Source organism: Sus scrofa, chromosome 4, assembly GCF_000003025.6.
Source record: "Sus scrofa isolate TJ Tabasco breed Duroc chromosome 4, Sscrofa11.1, whole genome shotgun sequence".
In the NCBI taxonomy this organism is placed as follows: domain Eukaryota; kingdom Metazoa; phylum Chordata; class Mammalia; order Artiodactyla; family Suidae; genus Sus; species Sus scrofa.
The window spans coordinates 780,002-799,949 of NC_010446.5; the positions used below are offsets into that span (position 1 = coordinate 780,002).

Genomic DNA, 19,948 nt, shown 5'->3' on the forward strand with positions numbered 1-19,948 from the left:
ACTCCATTCCAAAGCCCAACGGCTGGGCGGGCGCAGGGCGCACCCAGCTCCCCGCGGCCGCCCGCCCGCGTGCCTTCGCGGTGACTCCCGGGGAGGGGTCGAAAGGGGCAGGGGACCCTGCTCCTCAGCAGCCGCCCCCTCCTCGCCTGGGGGCGCGCACAGCCGGGGGGGGGGCGCGCGTGGGGCGCGGGCCGGCCCGGAGCGGGATTCCAGGGACCCGCCTGCCCCACCGGTTCGCAGCCCCACGTGCCCCCGCCGCCCCAGACCAGGGCGGGGCCGCCGAGGGGCGGGGCCGGAGGGTTTAAACCGGGAGGCGCCGGGCGCAGGCGGAGGAGCGACCCGGGACCGCCGCCGCAGCGCTGGGGCCACCGTGCGGGCAGGTGGGACACCGAGGGAAACACCTGCGGGCGCGCTCGGCCCGGGGCCTGGGGGCGGGGGCGGGGGGCGCCACGCGCGGGCGGCGGCCCGGACTTTTGCTTTCCCAGCCCAGGCAGTCCAAGCCCGGCTCCCCGCCCTCCCAGCCCTCGTGGGCGGGGGTCCTGGCGGTCGCCCCCGAGGGTGGGGGCGGGTGGAAAGCCCGAGGTCCCGGCGCGGGAGATGAGGCCCCGCAGCGGCGCCGGGGTCTTTTGCCCGGCAGTTTCCGGGAAGGACTGGTGCGCTGCCCTGGGTGGGGTCGTGCAGGTCTGGTTCGTTCCTGCCCTGCCCGCTGCCGGGGGCGGGGGGCGGGGGCGCGTGGGCTGCTGGAGCGCCAGAGCACCTGCGGCCCAGGCAATGAGGCAGACGAGTTGAGAGGGTTGGGGTCTCCTGGCCGCGCTTCCTCATTGCCCGGAGCCGCCAGCTGTGGCGGGGTGAGGGTGGGGGCCCAGGGACTCCTATGTGGTGCCATCTCTAGGCCTTGGGGGGCAGAGGTGGGACAGGCTCCCTCGGATCAGTGCACCCTCCTGGGCTCCACCTCCTCTATCGGCTCCTCCGGCCAAGCTTCTGTCTGGCCATTGGTCTCTGCCTGGCAGCACCCAGTGCAGCTGGGCGGGGTCTCTCTGATGCTGCCAACGTACGCCAAAGGCCAAGGTCACTCATTCCCTGCATGGGCCTGAGGCCGCCTGGCCATCTGGTTCTGTTCTGATCTGGCTCAAGGGGGCAGCCAGACAACCCCTGCCCACCCCTGGCCCAGGCTGGAGTAGGGGCCGCCCCTCAGGGAACTGACAGATGGTGCCCCTCCCAGGGGAGTTGCCCTCCCACCCTTGTCACTGGGGTGGCAGGAGGGGCTCCTCTTTTCCATTTTAGGTCCTGGGAAGTCCCTGCGGCCTCTCCCCCGCAGCTGAGAGGCCATAGCCCCTTGGCCACAGCCCATGCCCTGTTCTGCTGGTGGCCTCCTCTCAGGGATTCTCTCTCTTCTGGCTTCTGTGAGGTTGGGCTGCCGGGCCTCCTGCCCTTGAAGCCACCTTGCCTGCCCTCTCCAGGCCCTGGATGCACAGCCCTCGGGAGCCCCAGTCTGTCTCCTGAGCTCCAGGCACCAGCCCAGCTGCTTCCCTGGGAACACAGCATGGGGGACTCAGGGCTGCTGTGTTCCCTGGGGTCCCCACTCCGACTCAAGGCATCCACTCCCAGGACCCGCCTCCTGTCCTGCAGGCACAGGGCCTCTCCCAGCCCCTTTTCTCATGGGCTACAGGGAGCTGGGGCCTCCTGTTCACACGGCCTCTATTGGCCCCGCTGGTTTTCCCATCCAGGTGCGCTACCCGCCTTGCCCCCCCAGCGCCCCAGCACAGCCTGTCTGGGCTCTGGGCTGGCTGCTCACGTCCAGCCAAGGGCCACCCACAGCTTTGCCTACCCGGCTGCTCCTGCGCCCCGTGGCACAGAAGCTCTCCTTCCTTTCCCGGGAGTGAAACGCCTCCCTCCCTGGTCCACTGCCAGAGGTCAGGTGACAGGCTCACTGTTCAGTTACCCTGGCGGGCCTGTCACCTGGGGCTCCTGGTGACTGGGTCCAGGCTCCCTCTGTCTTACAAACCCTCTGAAGGCCGTCTTGGAGCAAAATGCTTTACAAGGAAGCATGCAGGTCACTGTGCAGGCGGGCAGCGGACATGTGTCCAGGTCCGCGCCTGGAAGCTGAGAGCCTGGCGCAGCCTTAGGGAGCGGCCTCGGGAGGGCCCTGTGCACTGGAGGGGAGGAAGCAGGTGGGGCAGGGACAAGCCAGCCCGCCATGCCATCCACCTGCCCCTGGGAGGAGGTCAGGGCAGCCCTGAGTCCCCCATGCTGTGTTCTGAGACCCCTCTCCCAGGCCCCTGAGCTTCTCTTCCTGGGGAAAAGCAGGAGGGGACGGTGAGAGGATGGACCCCAGCCCCTGCCATCTGGGGTCCCCTCCTCCACTCCTCGCCCCCCCACCTCACAGTCTGCTCACCCCAGTGGGAGCAGACCTGCATCGCGGAGGCTCTGCTCGGGCCAGGGCGCTGCACGTGTCCAGGGCGCAGCCCCCTCCTGCTTGTCAGGTCAGCTCCCCTGCTGGGCAGGACCCCCTCTTCTGGCCTCTTGGTCCTGGACACCAGGAGCCAGAAGGCCCTGGTAGCAGTGGTGGCCGTCAGCTCAGTGGGACTAGCTGTGTCTCCTGGCAGAAGCCGGCCCCACTGGGGACCAACACATCCAAACCCTCTGACCCCGTAGCTGGGGGACGAGGAGCCCGTGGTCACCTGCAGTTCTGGAGCAGCGCACCCCCACCTGTGGGCTGGGGCCTCTGCGGAGGCTCTAGCCACCCTTTCGCGGTGCAGCCACCAGGGCCACCCTGCCCTGCAGGGACCAGGGCCTCTGCACTGGCTGCCGCGAGGCTCCAGGTGGCCAACCGGTCATTAGAGCCTTCTGTGATCTCTTCCAAAGCCTGGCTTTTGGCAGCGCACCTCCCCCACCCGGTGTCTTGACCGTCCCATCTTCTCACAGGCCTGGCATTGTGCTCAGAGCACCCGCCCACCCTGCACGGCCTGCTCACCTTGGGGAAGCGAAGCACTGCAGAGCCTCTGGAGCCTCTCCAGAGCCCCGCCTCTGTGTGTGCCAGGTCCTAGAACCAACTCTGAGCAGCCTTTCAGCTGCAGGCACCGCCAGGAGGCTCTGCCCGGCATCGGGCAGGGAAGGAGGGCGCAGAGTGTGCCCCAGGGGCTCAGCGGGCAGCCCGTGGGCTGTGAGCACCCCAGGTCGAGCTGAGCAACCCAGGAGGGGGACCGTGGGCGAGGCGCTTCCTGGAGGGCGGCAGTGGGGGCTGCCTGCTGAGCACCTGCCCTGAGGTGGGGCTGTGTCCTGCGTCCCAGATGGGATCTGGCAGCATCTTGAAGTGTCCACCCCACCAGCCCTGTGCGCCCTCAGCCCTGGTTTTGAGCTGACCTCAGGGAACTCGCTTCCGACTCTGCCCGGCTGCTGTCCCCTGTCCCCATATGCACTTGCTGACCCCCTGCTCTAGAAGCAGGAGGACGGGAGCAGCACAGCAGGTGCCCACGCGAGGCCAAGGGCTGCTGTGCAGGCCATGGCCACAGGCATGAGATGGGCCCGTGCAAAGGAGTGCCTCTCCCGGGGCCCCTCTGGAGAGCCGTCAGGGGCAGGCTCCGCAGGGTGGATGGGGCGCCACGGGATTTGAGCGTCCGTGTGAGACTGCTGGGCTTTTGGTTCTCTCAGATGACCTAGGGAACGGGGCTGGCGAGCGAAAGCTGGTGCCACGGGGAAGGGCCCCCACCTCCCATGGCCCAGAGGTGGGAGGTCAAATTCGCAATGCACCAGGAGTCTGAGGTCCTCTCGGCCGAGGCCAGGGCGGGGGAGGGGGCGTGTGGCGCCCGAGCCTTGTCCTGAGACGCCTGTGGGGTGCGGGGGCTGGTTGGGGGTGAGGACAGGTGTGGCCGGGCTCGGAACAGACTGCAGTGCCGGCCGGGCCCCAGGTGTGGCCCCGACCAGGCTGTGGGTGTGGTTCTGCGGAAACAGGGCGTGGCCTGGCCCTGCGATGGGAAGGAGCCACGGAGGGAGGCCAGGCCCTGAAGTCTGTGCTTCTGGCCTTTGGTGGCCATGCTGGGTCCGCCTCCGCGGGCCGGGCACTTCCTTTACGGACACGGCTCCCAACTCTAGCGTGCGCTCTGCTCAGCCTCACTGTATCCGCTAAGATCCAGGTTCCAGAAAAGCCCACGGTCTTGGGGACTGCAGGTTAGGGCTTGGACACTTCCTTTGAGGAGACACGTCCCCAGCCTAGATGGAGACAGGCCGGAGGTGGAGGGGTTGGTGTGCAGTTGTGTTAAGGGTGCGAGGGTGGGCACCTGTCGCCTCCTCAGAGACTCGGGACGCACCGCCGTCTGCCGAGAGGGGACAGCCATGAGGGGCCCTGGGGCTTTGAGCCAGCTGGCCAGGGACCGGCAGGGCTTGGAGACCCAAGTCTGGCCCTTCCCACAGCTCCTGGCAGGACCAGCACCTGGGCACGGAGTCTTTGGTCTCTGCCAGGCCAGGCTGGCATAGAGGCCATGGCCCAGAGGGCACAGGGCCAAGCTCAGGTGGGAGACCCTGGGAGTCCGTGGGGAGCCAGGAGGGGGGGCAGAGGCCGGAGCAGCAGTGAGTCCAGGCTGGGGAGCGATTGGTGCTGTGTCCAGGAGAACATGGAGCCCACCCGAGGGGTGGCAGGGAGGGCACTCTGGGGAGCCAAGAGAAGGACCAGCAGTGGGGAGATGTGGGTGCTGCGGCCAAGGGTGAGTGGAGGGACCCACAGCCTGGGGGCCCAGGGCCGAGCCCCTGCGCTAGGAACCGGGGGAGGGAGAAAAGGTATGCGGCTGAGACGGGGCCCGAGGAAGACAGGCCTCCCTGGGGTCCGTACACGCACATGGTCCTCTCGGGGCCCACCGGGCAAGGGGAGGGACCCACTGTGGACGCTACAGCCGCGCTGGCAGTGGGGTCCAGGGTCCGGGGGTGACCGCCCTGCCCCCGGCCTCAGGGCCCCTAACAGAGCCTTCCCATCCCCCACAGGGAGCAAACCGTGGATCTTGGCTGAGTGAGTCTTGCGCAGCCGCCCAGGCACCATGAATGGCCACGCCTCTTCTCTTGACGTCCTGGTCACCAATGGCACTGAGCTGGCCGCAGTCCCCAAGTCTGTGAAGGCCACGCTGGGAGCCGACGCCCCCTCTGAGCCCCAGGCCCAGGCGCCTGCATCCGCCCAGGCCAGGGGCATTGCCGGGGTGTACGTGGAGGCCTCCGGCCAGGCCCAGAGCCTCTACGCTGCCATGAAGCAGGGTCTCCTGCCCTTTGGGCTTGGGCTGGCCCTGCTGGAAGCCCAGGCAGCCACTGGGGGCCTGGTGGACCCCGCCCAGGGCCGGCCGCTCCTTGTGTCCGAGGCCCTGCAGCAGGGCCTGGTGGGCCTGGAGCTGAAGGAGAAGCTGCTGGCTGCCGAGCGTGCCGTCACGGGTTACCCCGACCCTTACGGGGGTGAGAGACTGGCCCTCTTCCAGGCCATCGGGAAGGAGGTTGTGGGCAGGGCGCTGGGGTGGAGCTGGCTGGAGGCCCAGCTGGCCACGGGGGGCCTGGTGGACCCCACCCGGGGCGGGCGTGTGGCCCCCGAGCTAGCCTGTCAACAGGGCCTTCTGGACCAGGAGACGTGGCGCGGGCTCACGGAGCTCGGGCCCGGCTCGAGTGCCCCGGGCTTCCTGGACCCCAACACGCTGGAAGAGCTGCCATACCGCGAGCTGCTGGGCAGGTGCGTGCGGGCCCCTGGCTCGGGCCTGGCCCTGTTGCCTCTCAAGACCACTTTCCGCACCCTGAGTGGCGCGGTGAGCTTGGCCGAGCTTCTGGAGGTGGGGATCCTGGACCCGGGGACGGCCCGAGGCCTGCGGGAGGGCGGGCTGGCCGTGCAGGACGTGAGTGCTCGCGCCGAGGTGCAGCGCTACCTGCAGGGCACAGGCGGCATGGCAGGGGTCGTCCTGCTGCCTGCGGGGCACAAGAAGAGCTTCTTCCAGGCCGCCGCTGAGCACCTGCTCCCCGCAGGCGCCACGCTTCCACTCCTGGAGGCTCAGGCTGCCACCTGCACGCTGGTGGACCCAGCCACCGGCCGGCAGCTCTGCGTCGACGAGGCGGTCCGGGCAGGCCTGGTTGGCCCAGAGCTCCACAGGCAGCTCCTGGCGGCAGAGCAGGCAGTGATGGGCTACCCTGACCCTTTCAGTGGCACCCGCATCCCCCTGTTCCAGGCCATGAAAAAGGAGCTGGTGGACAGGCCTCTGGCACTGAGGCTCCTGGATGCCCAGCTGGCCACAGGCGGGCTAGTGTGTCCCACCCGCAGGCTCCGGCTGCCCTTGGAGGCTGCCCTGCGCTTCGGCTGCTTGGACGAAGAGACTCAGCAGCACCTCTCGCAGGCTGCTGGCTTTTCAGACCCTGGCACGCAGGAGAGCCTCAGCTATGGGCAGCTGCTAGCCCGCTGTGTCACTGACCCGGAGACGGGGCTGGCCTTCCTGCCCGTCTCAGCAGGGAGCCTTGGGGAGGAGCCACGGGGGCCTCCGTTCATCGAGCACAGCACCCGGCAGGCCCTGAGGGCTGCCACAGCCACCATCTCTGTGGGCAAGTTCCAGGGCCGGCCGGTGTCACTCTGGGAGCTGCTCTTCTCTGAGGCGGTCCCCGTGGAGCAGAGGATAACACTAACCCAGCAGCACAAGGACGGGGCTCTCTCAGTGGACGAGGTGGCAGCTGCACTGAGGGCCACCCTCGAGCAGGCTGCAGCCTCTGCCAGGCCTACCTTCCCTGGGCTGAGGGTCCCGGTGACTCCAGGAGAGCTGCTGACAGCCGAGATCATTGACCAGGACGTGTTCGAGCAGCTGGAACGAGGACAGGCCACGGCCCAGGACGTGGGCAGCCTGGACTCCGTGCAGAGGTACCTGCAGGGCACCGGCTGCATCGCCGGCGTCCTGCCGCCTGGGTCCCAGGAGCCCCTCGGTATTCGCGAGGCCTGTGGGAAGGGGCTTCTCAGACCCGGCACTGCCCTCATCCTGCTGGAGGCACAGGCGGCCACCGGCTTCATCATCGACCCCAAAGAAAATAGGAGGTACTCGGTGGAGGAGGCACTGAGAGCTGGTGTCATCGGGCCTGAGATGTTCGAGAAGCTGCTGTCGGCCGAGCGCGCCGTCACCGGCTACACGGACCCCTACACCGGGGAGCAGATCTCCCTCTTCCAGGCCATGAAGAAGGACCTCATCGTCCGCGAGCACGGCCTCCGCCTGCTGGAGGCCCAGATCGCCACGGGCGGCGTCATCGACCCCGTGCACAGCCACCGCGTGCCCGTGGACGTGGCCTACCAGCGCGGCTACTTCGACGAGGAGCTGAGCCGCGTGCTGGAGGACCCCAGCGACGACACCAAGGGCTTCTTCGACCCCAACACGCACGAGAACCTCACCTACATGCAGCTGCTGGAGCGCTGCGTGCGCGACCCAGACACGGGGCTCTTCCTGCTGCCGCTCACAAGCTCGCGGCCCCAGCTGGTGGACGGTGCCACCCGGCAGGCCTTCCAGAGTTTGCTGATCTTGGTGAAGTTTGGGCGGTTCCGGGGACAGAAGGTCTCGGCGTGGGACCTCCTCAACTCGGAATACTTCAGCGAGACGGCGCGGCGGCGGCTCTTGCAGCGCTACCGGCTGCGCCAGGTCTCGCTGGAGGAGATCTCGGAGCTGCTGGAGAGAGAGATGGAGAGGTGGGCAGACATCACGCTGCCCGCGCTGCGGGGCCGGGTCACCGCCTACCAGCTCCTGGAGGCCCGCATCATCGACCAGGAGCTCCTGGCCCGGGTGCTGGCAGGGGCCGTCAGCCCCGAGGCCCTGCTCCGCATGGACCAGGTCCGCAGGTACCTGCGCGGCTCGGGCGCGGTGGGCGGCGTGCTGCTGCAGCCCTCCAACCGGCGGCTCAGCCTCTACCAGGCCATGAAGCAGAAGCTGCTGGGGCCGGGTGTGGCCCTGGCTCTGCTGGAGGCCCAGGCGGCCACCGGCGCCATCACTGACGCCTGCAGCCTGGAGGCCGTGTCTGTGGACGAGGCCGTGCGCAGAGAGCTGGTAGGGCCGGAGCTCTGCGGCAGGCTGAGACAGGCCGAGGACGCGGTCACCGGCCTGCAAGACCCCTTCTCTGGGAAGAGAGTGTCCCTGTTCCAGGCCATGAGGAAGGGCCTTGTCCCTGTGGAGCAGGCTGTCCGCCTCCTGGACGCCCAGGTGGCCACAGGAGGGGTCATTGACCCCACGGGCCACCACCACCTCCCCATGCCCGTGGCCATCCAGCGGGGCTGTGTCGACCAGGACATGGAGTTGGCCTTGTCCAGCTGCGAGCCCTTCCCCACGCCGGACGGCCGGGGGCACACCAGCTATGCCCAGCTTCTGGAGCAGTGTGTGAGGGACGAGGCCTCCGGCCTTCATCTCCTGCCGCTGTCGGAAAGCGCTCCCGCAGTCCCCACAGACGAGCAGCTCCAGGAGACCCTGCAGGCCACTCGGGGAGAGGACGGCACATCCGTCTGGGAGCTTCTGGGCTCCTGCCACTTCACTGAGGAGCAGCGGAGGGCCTTCCTGGAGGACTTCAGAGTGGGGAAGTCCACGGCACAGCAGCTGCTGGAAGCTCTGCAGAGGGGGCTGCGGGAGGCAGAGCTCCTGGCGCGGGCCCGCGTCGCACTGCCTGGCCCACGGGGTGAGGTTCCTGCTGTCTGGCTGCTGGATGCTGGCGTCATCACCCAGGAGACCCTGGCAGCACTGGTCCAGGGTGTGTGGTCACCCACAGAGGTCGCCAGGCAGCCTGGGGTGCAGGCCTGCTTGTGGGGCATGGGGTGCGTGGCCGGGGTGCTGCTGCCCTCGGGCGCCAAGGCGAGCATTGCCCAGGCTGTGAGGGATGGCCTCCTGCCTGTGGGCCTGGGGCAGAGGCTGCTGGAGGCCCAGGTGGCGTCTGGCTCTCTCATCGACCCTCTGACCAGCCAGAGGCTCTCAGTGGAAGGTGCCGTCAAGGCCGGCCTAGTGGCCGGGGCCCTGAGTGAGCGGCTCCGGCATGTGGAGAGGGTGGTGGCTGGGTACACGGACCCCTACTCGGGGGGCTCCCTCTCACTGTGGCAGGCTGTGGAGAAGGGGCTGGTGCCCCAGAGCGAGGGCTTCCCCCTCCTGCAGGCACAGCTGGCCACGGGGGGCGCCATGGACCCTGACCACGGGGTTCACCTGCCCCAGGCGGCAGCCTGCAGGCTCGGCCTGCTGGATGAACGGACGAGCACGAAGCTGACCTCAACAGAGGATGACGTGAAGTTCTTCTTTGACCCCAGTGCACGGGACAGAGTGACATACGAGCAGCTCAAGGAGCGCTGTGTCCTGGACGCCGACACTGGCCTGTGGCTGCTGCCAGTCCCTCAGGACGTGGCCCTAGCGGTGGACGAGCACACGGCGGTGGCCCTGAGGGCCATGAAGGTGCCCGTAGGCGCGGGGAGGTTCAGAGGGCTCAGCGTGTCGCTGTGGGACCTGCTGCACTCCGAGTACGTCGGGGCCCAGAGGCGACAGGAGCTGGCGGTGCTCTGCCAGTCTGGAAGGGCCACAGCCCTGCGGCAGGTGGTCCGTGAGGTCACCTCCCTGGTTGAGGCCTCAGAGGCACAGCCTTCGAAGGCCACTTTCAGAGGGCTCCGGAAACAGGTGTCCGCCAGCGACCTGTTCCGGTCCCAGCTGATCGACAAGAAGACGCTGGATGAGCTGAATCAGGGGAAGAAGTCGGTGCGGGAGGTGACAGCCATGGACGGGGTGAGGCGCTTCTTGGAAGGAGGCAATTTCATCGCCGGGGTCCTTGTCCAGAGCACGAAGGAGAAGATGAGCATCTCAGAGGCGCTGAGGAGGCACATCCTGCGGCCCGGCACGGCCCTGGTGCTGCTGGAGGCGCAGGCGGCCACCGGCTTCCTCATCGACCCCGTGGAGAACCGGAAGCTGACTGTGCAGGAGGCGTTTGAGGCGGGGATGTTTGGCAGAGAAACCTACCAGAAGCTGCTGTCGGCCGAGCGCGCCGTCACCGGCTACACGGACCCCTACACCGGGGAGCAGATCTCCCTCTTCCAGGCCATGAAGAAGGACCTCATCGTCCGCGAGCACGGCATCCGCCTGCTGGAGGCCCAGATCGCCACGGGCGGCATCATCGACCCCGTGCGCAGCCACCGCGTGCCCGTGGCCGTGGCCTACCAGCGCGGCTACTTCGACGAGGAGATGAGCCGCGTGCTGGAGGACCCCAGCGACGACACCAAGGGCTTCTTCGACCCCAACACGCACGAGAACCTCACCTACATGCAGCTGCTGGAGCGCTGCGTGCGCGACCCGGACACGGGGCTCTTCCTGCTCCAAGTCGTAAAGAAAGGAGAAACCTATGTGTACATCGACGAAGCCACGAGGCAGGCTCTGCGAAACAGAACCGCCAGGATGCCCGTGGGGAGCTTCGCGGATCAGACCGTCTCTCTGTGGGACCTGCTGTGCTCTCAGTACTTCACGGAGGAGAGGAAGAGGGCGCTTGTCCAGGAGTACAGAGCCCAGAAGCTGAGCCTGGAGGCCCTGCTGGAGAGCATCACCACGACCGTCCAAGACACAGAAGCGAAGAACCAGGTCATCAAGGTGGCGGGCATCGGTGGGGAGGTGACCGCTGCGGAGCTGTTCAACTCGGGAGTCGTCGATAAAGAGACGCTGGACCAGGTGGCCGAGGCGGAGGGCGGGGGGCCAGGCCTCGGCAGCCTGCCGCACGTGCGGGCCTATCTGGAAGGCAGCGGCTGCATTGCAGGGGTGACCACGCCCACGGCCCACGAGGTGATGGGCATTTATGACGCCAGCAGGAAAGGACTGCTCCCGCCAGAGGTGGCGGCTCAGCTCCTGGAAGCGCAGGCAGCCACAGGGTTCATGCTGGACCCCTGCCGCCAGCAGAAGTTCTCTGTGGACGAGGCTGTGGCCGCCGGCCTCGTGGGGGAAGAGCTGCAGGAAAGGCTCCTGAGCGCTGAGACGGCCGCCAAAGGCTACCCCGACCCGGAAACAGGACACACCATCTCGCTGTTCCAGGCCATGAAGAGAAAGCTAGTGAAACGGGACTGGGCGCTGAGGCTGCTCGAGGTGCAGGTGGCCACGGGGGGCCTTGTGGACTCAGAGCACCACCACCGGCTTCCACTGGACGTGGCCTACAGACGGGGCTATCTGCACCCCGACACTTACCCACTCATTGCGGATCAGAAGTGCATGAATAAGAGGTTTGTGGATCCCAGCAGGCGTGAGAAAGTGACCTATCAGGAGCTGCAAGAGAGGAGCCACAGGCAGGAGAGCACAGGCTGGGCCCTGCTCCCCTTACTCAGTAACCAAGAAGACGATGCTGTGATAGACGAGGCAACGAGAAGGGCCCTCGCTGCCGAGCAAGTGGAGGTCACAGTGGGAAGATTCAAGGGCCAGAGGCCAACGGTCTGGGACTTGCTAAACTCGGAATATGTGACCGAAGAGAAGAAGCTTGAGTTAGTAGCAAAATACAAAAGAGATACAAAACACGAATTAGAAAAGGTCGTAAAGGTTATTCTACAAATCATTGAAGAGAATGAGAAGAAGAAACAGCAGCTGTGGTTCAGAGGGATCAGGACACAGGTAACAGCCGCAGACCTCTTCCACGCAGCCGTCATCAGCAGGGAGATGCTGGCGGACCTGGAAGGGGGGCGGGCCTCCGTGGACGAAGTCCAACAGCAAGAACCGGTCCGGCGCTACCTGGAGGGCACCAGCTGCATCGCGGGCGTGCTGGTGCCGGCCAAGGACGAGCCCGGGCGCCAGGAGAAGATGAGCATCTACCAGGCCATGTGGAAGGGCGTCCTGCGGCCCGGCACGGCCCTGGTGCTGCTGGAGGCGCAGGCGGCCACCGGCTTCGTCATCGACCCCGTGCGCAACCAGAAGCTGTCCGTGGAGGAGGCGGTGGCCGCGGGCGTGGTGGGCGGCGAGCTGCGGGAGAAGCTGCTGTCGGCCGAGCGCGCCGTCACCGGCTACACGGACCCCTACACCGGGGAGCAGATCTCCCTCTTCCAGGCCATGAAGAAGGACCTCATCGTCCGCGAGCACGGCATCCGCCTGCTGGAGGCCCAGATCGCCACGGGCGGCGTCATCGACCCCGTGCGCAGCCACCGCGTGCCCGTGGACGTGGCCTACCAGCGCGGCTACTTCGACGAGGAGATGAGCCGCGTGCTGGAGGACCCCAGCGACGACACCAAGGGCTTCTTCGACCCCAACACGCACGAGAACCTCACCTACATGCAGCTGCTGCGCCGCTGCGTGCGCGACCCGGACACGGGGCTCTTCATGCTGCAGCTGGCCGGCCCGGGCTCCGCCGTGCACCAGCTGGGCGAGGAGCTGCGCGCCGCCCTGCGTGACGCCCGCGTGACGCTGGGCTCGGGCCTCCTCCGGGGCCAGAGCGCCTCCGTCTGGGAGCTCCTCTTCTACCGGGAGGTGTCCGAGAGCCAGCGGCAGGACCTGCTGGGCCGGTACCGGGCGGGCTCGCTGACCGCGCAGGAGGTGGGCGCCGCCCTCGCCTCGCTGCTGGCCCGGGCCGGGGCCGAGGCGGAGGCCGGGGCCGGGGCCGGGGCGGGGCCCCGCTCCCCGGCGTCCCCGACCCTGGGGCGGCCCTGCGTGCCGCCACCATGGAGGTCCGGGTGGGCCGCCTGCGGGGGCCCGCGGTGCCCGTGTGGGACGTGCTGGCGTCCAGCTACGTGAGCGGCGCCACGCGGGAGCAGCTGCTGGCCCAGTTCGGTTCGGGGGCGCTGGGCTTGCCCGCGCTGACCCGCAGGCTGACCACCATCGTCGAGGAGGCCGAGGAGGCCCGCGGGACCCAGGGCCCGCCGGCGGGCCACGGCCACGGCGACGCGGGCCCCTCTCCGGGCCAGGGCCAGGCCGAGGCCGAGGCCGCCAGGGCCCTGCAGGAGCAGACCCTGCGGGCTGCCACCATGGAGGTGTGGGCCGGGCGGTTCCGCGGGCAGCCGGTCTCCGTGTGGGACGTCCTCTCCTCCTCCTACCTGGGCCAGGCCCGCCGGGACGAGCTCCTGGCCCAGCACGCGGCCGGCGCCCTGGCCCTGCCCGCCCTGGTCGCCACCCTCACCCAGGTCATCGAGGAGACGGAGGAGCGGCTGAGCAAGGTGTCCTTCCGGGGCCTGAGGCGCCAGGTGTCCGCGTCCGAGCTGCACACGTCCGGGATCCTGGGCCCCGAGACCCTGCGTGACCTGGCCCAGGGCACCAGGACCCTGCAGGAGGTGACGGAGATGGACGCGGTGAAGCGCTACCTGGAGGGCACCAGCTGCATCGCGGGCGTGCTGGTGCCGGCCAAGGACGAGCCCGGGCGCCAGGAGAAGATGAGCATCTACCAGGCCATGTGGAAGGGCGTCCTGCGGCCCGGCACGGCCCTGGTGCTGCTGGAGGCGCAGGCGGCCACCGGCTTCGTCATCGACCCCGTGCGCAACCAGAAGCTGTCCGTGGAGGAGGCGGTGGCCGCGGGCGTGGTGGGCGGCGAGCTGCGGGAGAAGCTGCTGTCGGCCGAGCGCGCCGTCACCGGCTACACGGACCCCTACACCGGGGAGCAGATCTCCCTCTTCCAGGCCATGAAGAAGGACCTCATCGTCCGCGAGCACGGCATCCGCCTGCTGGAGGCCCAGATCGCCACGGGCGGCGTCATCGACCCCGTGCGCAGCCACCGCGTGCCCGTGGACGTGGCCTACCAGCGCGGCTACTTCGACGAGGAGATGAGCCGCGTGCTGGAGGACCCCAGCGACGACACCAAGGGCTTCTTCGACCCCAACACGCACGAGAACCTCACCTACATGCAGCTGCTGCGCCGCTGCGTGCGCGACCCGGACACGGGGCTCTTCATGCTGCAGCTGGCCGGCCCGGGCTCCGCCGTGCACCAGCTGGGCGAGGAGCTGCGCGCCGCCCTGCGTGACGCCCGCGTGACGCTGGGCTCGGGCCTCCTCCGGGGCCAGAGCGCCTCCGTCTGGGAGCTCCTCTTCTACCGGGAGGTGTCCGAGAGCCAGCGGCAGGACCTGCTGGGCCGGTACCGGGCGGGCTCGCTGACCGCGCAGGAGGTGGGCGCCGCCCTCGCCTCGCTGCTGGCCCGGGCCGGGGCCGAGGCGGAGGCCGGGGCCGGGGCCGGGGCGGGGGCCCCGCTCCCCGGCGTCCCCGACCCTGGGGCGGCCCTGCGTGCCGCCACCATGGAGGTCCGGGTGGGCCGCCTGCGGGGGCCCGCGGTGCCCGTGTGGGACGTGCTGGCGTCCAGCTACGTGAGCGGCGCCACGCGGGAGCAGCTGCTGGCCCAGTTCGGTTCGGGGGCGCTGGGCTTGCCCGCGCTGACCCGCAGGCTGACCACCATCGTCGAGGAGGCCGAGGAGGCCCGCGGGACCCAGGGCCCGCCGGCGGGCCACGGCCACGGCGACGCGGGCCCCTCTCCGGGCCAGGGCCAGGGCCAGGCCGAGGCCGAGGCCGCCAGGGCCCTGCAGGAGCAGACCCTGCGGGCTGCCACCATGGAGGTGCGGGCCGGGCGGTTCCGCGGGCAGCCGGTCTCCGTGTGGGACGTCCTCTCCTCCTCCTACCTGGGCCAGGCCCGCCGGGACGAGCTCCTGGCCCAGCACGCGGCCGGCGCCCTGGCCCTGCCCGCCCTGGTCGCCACCCTCACCCAGGTCATCGAGGAGACGGAGGAGCGGCTGAGCAAGGTGTCCTTCCGGGGCCTGAGGCGCCAGGTGTCCGCGTCCGAGCTGCACACGTCCGGGATCCTGGGCCCCGAGACCCTGCGTGACCTGGCCCAGGGCACCAGGACCCTGCAGGAGGTGACGGAGATGGACGCGGTGAAGCGCTACCTGGAGGGCACCAGCTGCATCGCGGGCGTGCTGGTGCCGGCCAAGGACGAGCCCGGGCGCCAGGAGAAGATGAGCATCTACCAGGCCATGTGGAAGGGCGTCCTGCGGCCCGGCACGGCCCTGGTGCTGCTGGAGGCGCAGGCGGCCACCGGCTTCGTCATCGACCCCGTGCGCAACCAGAAGCTGTCCGTGGAGGAGGCGGTGGCCGCGGGCGTGGTGGGCGGCGAGCTGCGGGAGAAGCTGCTGTCGGCCGAGCGCGCCGTCACCGGCTACACGGACCCCTACACCGGGGAGCAGATCTCCCTCTTCCAGGCCATGAAGAAGGACCTCATCGTCCGCGAGCACGGCATCCGCCTGCTGGAGGCCCAGATCGCCACGGGCGGCGTCATCGACCCCGTGCGCAGCCACCGCGTGCCCGTGGACGTGGCCTACCAGCGCGGCTACTTCGACGAGGAGATGAGCCGCGTGCTGGAGGACCCCAGCGACGACACCAAGGGCTTCTTCGACCCCAACACGCACGAGAACCTCACCTACATGCAGCTGCTGCGCCGCTGCGTGCGCGACCCGGACACGGGGCTCTTCATGCTGCAGCTGGCCGGCCCGGGCTCCGCCGTGCACCAGCTGGGCGAGGAGCTGCGCGCCGCCCTGCGTGACGCCCGCGTGACGCTGGGCTCGGGCCTCCTCCGGGGCCAGAGCGCCTCCGTCTGGGAGCTCCTCTTCTACCGGGAGGTGTCCGAGAGCCAGCGGCAGGACCTGCTGGGCCGGTACCGGGCGGGCTCGCTGACCGCGCAGGAGGTGGGCGCCGCCCTCGCCTCGCTGCTGGCCCGGGCCGGGGCCGAGGCGGAGGCCGGGGCCGGGGCCGGGGCGGGGGCCCCGCTCCCCGGCGTCCCCGACCCTGGGGCGGCCCTGCGTGCCGCCACCATGGAGGTCCGGGTGGGCCGCCTGCGGGGGCCCGCGGTGCCCGTGTGGGACGTGCTGGCGTCCAGCTACGTGAGCGGCGCCACGCGGGAGCAGCTGCTGGCCCAGTTCGGTTCGGGGGCGCTGGGCTTGCCCGCGCTGACCCGCAGGCTGACCACCATCGTCGAGGAGGCCGAGGAGGCCCGCGGGACCCAGGGCCCGCCGGCGGGCCACGGCCACGGCGACGCGGGCCCCTCTCCGGGCCAGGGCCAGGGCCAGGCCGAGGCCGAGGCCGCCAGGGCCCTGCAGGAGCAGACCCTGCGGGCTGCCACCATGGAGGTGCGGGCCGGGCGGTTCCGCGGGCAGCCGGTCTCCGTGTGGGACGTCCTCTCCTCCTCCTACCTGGGCCAGGCCCGCCGGGACGAGCTCCTGGCCCAGCACGCGGCCGGCGCCCTGGCCCTGCCCGCCCTGGTCGCCACCCTCACCCAGGTCATCGAGGAGACGGAGGAGCGGCTGAGCAAGGTGTCCTTCCGGGGCCTGAGGCGCCAGGTGTCCGCGTCCGAGCTGCACACGTCCGGGATCCTGGGCCCCGAGACCCTGCGTGACCTGGCCCAGGGCACCAGGACCCTGCAGGAGGTGACGGAGATGGACGCGGTGAAGCGCTACCTGGAGGGCACCAGCTGCATCGCGGGCGTGCTGGTGCCGGCCAAGGACGAGCCCGGGCGCCAGGAGAAGATGAGCATCTACCAGGCCATGTGGAAGGGCGTCCTGCGGCCCGGCACGGCCCTGGTGCTGCTGGAGGCGCAGGCGGCCACCGGCTTCGTCATCGACCCCGTGCGCAACCAGAAGCTGTCCGTGGAGGAGGCGGTGGCCGCGGGCGTGGTGGGCGGCGAGCTGCGGGAGAAGCTGCTGTCGGCCGAGCGCGCCGTCACCGGCTACACGGACCCCTACACCGGGGAGCAGATCTCCCTCTTCCAGGCCATGAAGAAGGACCTCATCGTCCGCGAGCACGGCATCCGCCTGCTGGAGGCCCAGATCGCCACGGGCGGCGTCATCGACCCCGTGCGCAGCCACCGCGTGCCCGTGGACGTGGCCTACCAGCGCGGCTACTTCGACGAGGAGATGAGCCGCGTGCTGGAGGACCCCAGCGACGACACCAAGGGCTTCTTCGACCCCAACACGCACGAGAACCTCACCTACATGCAGCTGCTGCGCCGCTGCGTGCGCGACCCGGACACGGGGCTCTTCATGCTGCAGCTGGCCGGCCCGGGCTCCGCCGTGCACCAGCTGGGCGAGGAGCTGCGCGCCGCCCTGCGTGACGCCCGCGTGACGCTGGGCTCGGGCCTCCTCCGGGGCCAGAGCGCCTCCGTCTGGGAGCTCCTCTTCTACCGGGAGGTGTCCGAGAGCCAGCGGCAGGACCTGCTGGGCCGGTACCGGGCGGGCTCGCTGACCGCGCAGGAGGTGGGCGCCGCCCTCGCCTCGCTGCTGGCCCGGGCCGGGGCCGAGGCGGAGGCCGGGGCCGGGGCCGGGGCGGGGGCCCCGCTCCCCGGCGTCCCCGACCCTGGGGCGGCCCTGCGTGCCGCCACCATGGAGGTCCGGGTGGGCCGCCTGCGGGGGCCCGCGGTGCCCGTGTGGGACGTGCTGGCGTCCAGCTACGTGAGCGGCGCCACGCGGGAGCAGCTGCTGGCCCAGTTCGGTTCGGGGGCGCTGGGCTTGCCCGCGCTGACCCGCAGGCTGACCACCATCGTCGAGGAGGCCGAGGAGGCCCGCGGGACCCAGGGCCCGCCGGCGGGCCACGGCCACGGCGACGCGGGCCCCTCTCCGGGCCAGGGCCAGGGCCAGGGCCAGGGCCAGGCCGAGGCCGAGGCCGCCAGGGCCCTGCAGGAGCAGACCCTGCGGGCTGCCACCATGGAGGTGCGGGCCGGGCGGTTCCGCGGGCAGCCGGTCTCCGTGTGGGACGTCCTCTCCTCCTCCTACCTGGGCCAGGCCCGCCGGGACGAGCTCCTGGCCCAGCACGCGGCCGGCGCCCTGGCCCTGCCCGCCCTGGTCGCCACCCTCACCCAGGTCATCGAGGAGACGGAGGAGCGGCTGAGCAAGGTGTCCTTCCGGGGCCTGAGGCGCCAGGTGTCCGCGTCCGAGCTGCACACGTCCGGGATCCTGGGCCCCGAGACCCTGCGTGACCTGGCCCAGGGCACCAGGACCCTGCAGGAGGTGACGGAGATGGACGCGGTGAAGCGCTACCTGGAGGGCACCAGCTGCATCGCGGGCGTGCTGGTGCCGGCCAAGGACGAGCCCGGGCGCCAGGAGAAGATGAGCATCTACCAGGCCATGTGGAAGGGCGTCCTGCGGCCCGGCACGGCCCTGGTGCTGCTGGAGGCGCAGGCGGCCACCGGCTTCGTCATCGACCCCGTGCGCAACCAGAAGCTGTCCGTGGAGGAGGCGGTGGCCGCGGGCGTGGTGGGCGGCGAGCTGCGGGAGAAGCTGCTGTCGGCCGAGCGCGCCGTCACCGGCTACACGGACCCCTACACCGGGGAGCAGATCTCCCTCTTCCAGGCCATGAAGAAGGACCTCATCGTCCGCGAGCACGGCATCCGCCTGCTGGAGGCCCAGATCGCCACGGGCGGCGTCATCGACCCCGTGCGCAGCCACCGCGTGCCCGTGGACGTGGCCTACCAGCGCGGCTACTTCGACGAGGAGATGAGCCGCGTGCTGGAGGACCCCAGCGACGACACCAAGGGCTTCTTCGACCCCAACACGCACGAGAACCTCACCTACATGCAGCTTTTGCAGCGAGCTACTCGTGACCCAGATACAGGCCTTTTGTTTCTTTCTCTGTCTGGAAAGTGATTGGATGTTATTTCTGTTTTTGTGTTCTTGTCTCTGAATATAATTGGAACAATTTGTTAACATTTTCTTATCCTTAATTGCTTTTTTCATTTTATCTCTTTAGTAGTTTTCCTGTTCTTTGCTCTTTACCCCCCCTGCATTTTTTTTCCTTATGACCTTACATTTGCATTATAATAAAGTCGCTCACTTGCACAGTATTTTGTTTCTGTTTAATTTTTTTTTCAAAGTATAATTGATTTAGAATGTTTCATTAATTTCCGTCTTATGAGTCAATGACTCAGGCGTACATGGATGAAGTATCTTTTTTCCTTGTCTCTTTCTTTCGGGCCGTGCCTATGTTATGTGGAAGTTCCCTGACTGGATTACGTTGGCTGCAGCTGCAGGCCCAAGCCACAGCCATGGCAGCCTGGGACCCAAGCCCCTGTGCGGCCTACCCCACAGCTTGTGGAAATGCCGGATCCTTCACTTCGAGCACGGCGAGGGATGGAATCCCCGTCCTCATGGATGCGAATGAGGTTCGTGCCCGCTGAGCCCCGATAGGAACTTCCTCATCATTCTTCTTTCGTATTTGCTTCTGTCACATTCTGTCACAAGTGACTGGTGTAGTTCTCTGTGCTACACAGCAGGACTCCTCTCCATAACGTTTCTGGGTCACACTTGGTGTTATCCCTTTTGCGTTGTCAATTTTTTTCAGATTTATCAGTGACCATTTCTGGAAAATTCTCGCGCACTGGAATGTAGGCCTCTGTGCTTTGGTTCTTTGGCCTGTCGCACTGAAGTGTATGCATCAATATTTTATATTCCTTTTTCAGTTAAACGCATTCCTCTCAAGTATCGATTACGTTCCTGCTTGTTGACTAGATGATTTTTCCATCGGTTTCTGGCCCTGGCAAATGGCTTTTGGCTCTCACGTCGGGGTTTCCCTGCTGTGGTTTTCCATTCTGTGGCTGTGCCCTGCATCGGCACAGGCTCATTCTTTCTTTTGGTGCAGCTTCTCCCGGTTGGTGAGACCACTTGCAGGTACCTCACCTGCTTTATTTTGGGTATGTGGCATTTACCATCTCCCAAGAATTGTTTGTACGTCCACTAAGTTCTGTTCTTTGATTTCAGCTTTTTGAAGTTTTGTCCACAAAACTCGATTTCATTATTGTCTGTATAAGTTATTAAACAAGGAAAATAAGCATGGAATTCCTAGGCTGACATAGAGCCGTATCTAGAATGGTCTCTGCATATGCTGAGGTTAGGTCACTCTCAAACGCTCAGAAGCGCTTAGAACTTCAGTCATTGATTGGAGTGGAACAGGACTTCAGGGCTGTGGTTGAAGTTGGAGAGAAGGCAGCACATGTGTCCCCTTCTTTTCTCTCCAGAAAGAGGAAGTGAGGGTGG

At 68.1% G+C, this 19,948-nt stretch overlaps 1 protein-coding gene across 1 annotated transcript; it reads left to right on the forward strand.

Moving 5' to 3' along the window:
- Positions 275 to 18,759, forward strand: EPPK1 (epiplakin 1). Its single transcript, XM_021090394.1, is given in 3 exon segments — positions 275 to 380; positions 4,975 to 12,575; positions 12,578 to 18,759. Coding segments are annotated over 2 exon segments (13,533 nt in total). The 5' UTR covers positions 275 to 380; positions 4,975 to 5,027; the 3' UTR covers positions 18,563 to 18,759.